The 1826-nt window shown below is 37.7% G+C and overlaps 1 protein-coding gene across 1 annotated transcript; it reads left to right on the top strand.

The window, feature by feature from the left end:
* Positions 1–39: 39 nt before the first annotated feature.
* On the top strand, positions 40–1820 carry LOC107579428 (fibroblast growth factor-binding protein 1-like). Its single transcript, XM_016265261.1, has 2 exons — positions 40–99; positions 650–1820. Exon 2 carries the CDS (start codon positions 733–735, stop codon positions 1423–1425), a length of 693 nt encoding a protein of 230 aa, XP_016120747.1. The 5' UTR covers positions 40–99; positions 650–732; the 3' UTR covers positions 1426–1820.
* Positions 1821–1826: the final 6 nt, after the last annotated feature.

Raw genomic sequence — 1826 nt, forward strand, 5'->3', positions numbered from 1 at the left:
CTTCTTTATCCCTCGATTCCATCCTTTATTTCTCCCCCCTGCTTTCTTATCCTTCCACAAGCCTCTCTAACCCACAGTCCTGAAGGAACACTCAGCTCGGTAAGTAAAACAGCACTGAGAGAAACGAGAATATGTAATTTTTCAGCTGTTTTTTAAATGCAGGTTCTTGAGTGGCATAAAAGGAGGGGAAACAGATCATATCTGTGCTAGTTTTGTTTATGAGGATGACAATGATGGGATGTGATTTGATGCATCATCAGGCCATTGTTAAATAAAAAAATTCTAATTTTTAAAAAACATTTGAAGACTCATGTCAGTGTTATTGTATTAGTATCATACTCTTATAATTATAAAAGTATGATACTATTATAGCTTTTACTAATATTTTGAATAAGTTATTATTTTTGAATACGTTTTTTTTATTTGATCTATTTATTTAAATATGCCTGTATTGTTTTTGCTCATTTTTATTTAATTTTTAGTTTTATTAAAGTTATTTTAGTACAGTTTAACTAAATGAAAATGAGAAATGTTATCTCAAAGTAAAAAAAAGTTTATTTTTTTTATTTGTTTTATTTCAAGTAACAAATGTATTTAGTTTTAGTTAACTATAATAACCCTGCATCGTTTTTTTCTCTGTGTTTTGCAGGTGCTGTGATTTTGTTTCTGCGGGTGCTGTGTGTACCCTAAACCAGAGATTTCTCCCATTCTTTAACTTGCATTCACGCAGCCATGCGAGGGCGGAGTCTACTCTTCATCTTTTCCCTCCTCTTCCTCGTCCTGTCATTCATTGAGGCAAAAAAGAAGTCCAAGCAGCCATCAGATGCAGTGACTGGATCAGAGAGTACAGCAGTAAATCCCTCGCTGGGGTCAGGTCAACTAAGCACTAAGGATGGGCACCGCTGCACCTGGGAGACGCTAGAGAGAGGAGCTAACATCCTGCTCCAGGTGAGCTGCACCGCCCCAAGTGAGGAGGGGCTCGGACCTCACTACACATGCCAGTTTGCTGGAAAACCTCAGGAATGCTCTGTCTACAGCACTCAGTCCTCCCAGTACTGGAAACAGGTGGTGAGCAAACTGAAGAAACGAAAGAACGCTTGCGAGGGGGAGAAAGTCTTGAAAACACGCCTGTGTAAAAAAGCGCCCAGTGCATCTCACATGAAACTCACGGAGAGAAGCGGAGAAGAGACCACCACGCACACAAGCAAGGGAATGCTAGAAGAGAGCAAACAGAAAACGGAGGCACCTGCAAGGAAAGAAAAAGAAGTACAGAAAGAGAAGGAAGAGGAGGTGAAGAAAGAAGAGGATGAGGGCTTCGGAGAAGTAATGAATGATGGATTCTCAGACATGGAGCCCGCTGTGAGCTACTGCGGAGAGGGATGGCATTCTGCCTGCAACTTCTTTGCCAAGTTTTTTGATGGTTAAAAAATAGAAACATCTGCTATCAATGCTTTCTCGGACCTAGGGGAGGATAAGAATGTTGTTGCATGTGAAAAAGACAGAAAGACAACGATGTCAGGTGTCAAAAATATGACTTAGCAGACGTTCATCATCTAGTTGGACATCATGAATAAAAAATTATGTTGAGAAGAGGAAGACAAATAGACAGTGAAAGTAGTTTATGTCTAATTTTTAACAATCACACTAATCAAATTAACTATGATCTTACAATTAATTACTTGTGTATATTGTAACTAAACCTGATTTAACTTTTTATAGATATGAATAATTGAATTTTATATTCGACACATGACCTTTGACTTTTTACTCATTATGAAAATTGTTGTATATGATTATTGCAAATAATATTCAGATCAATAAAAAAA

Source organism: Sinocyclocheilus grahami, unplaced genomic scaffold (genome assembly GCF_001515645.1).
Source record: "Sinocyclocheilus grahami isolate Dianchi unplaced genomic scaffold, SAMN03320097.WGS_v1.1 scaffold17277.1, whole genome shotgun sequence".
NCBI classification, from domain to species: Eukaryota; Metazoa; Chordata; class Actinopteri; order Cypriniformes; family Cyprinidae; genus Sinocyclocheilus; species Sinocyclocheilus grahami.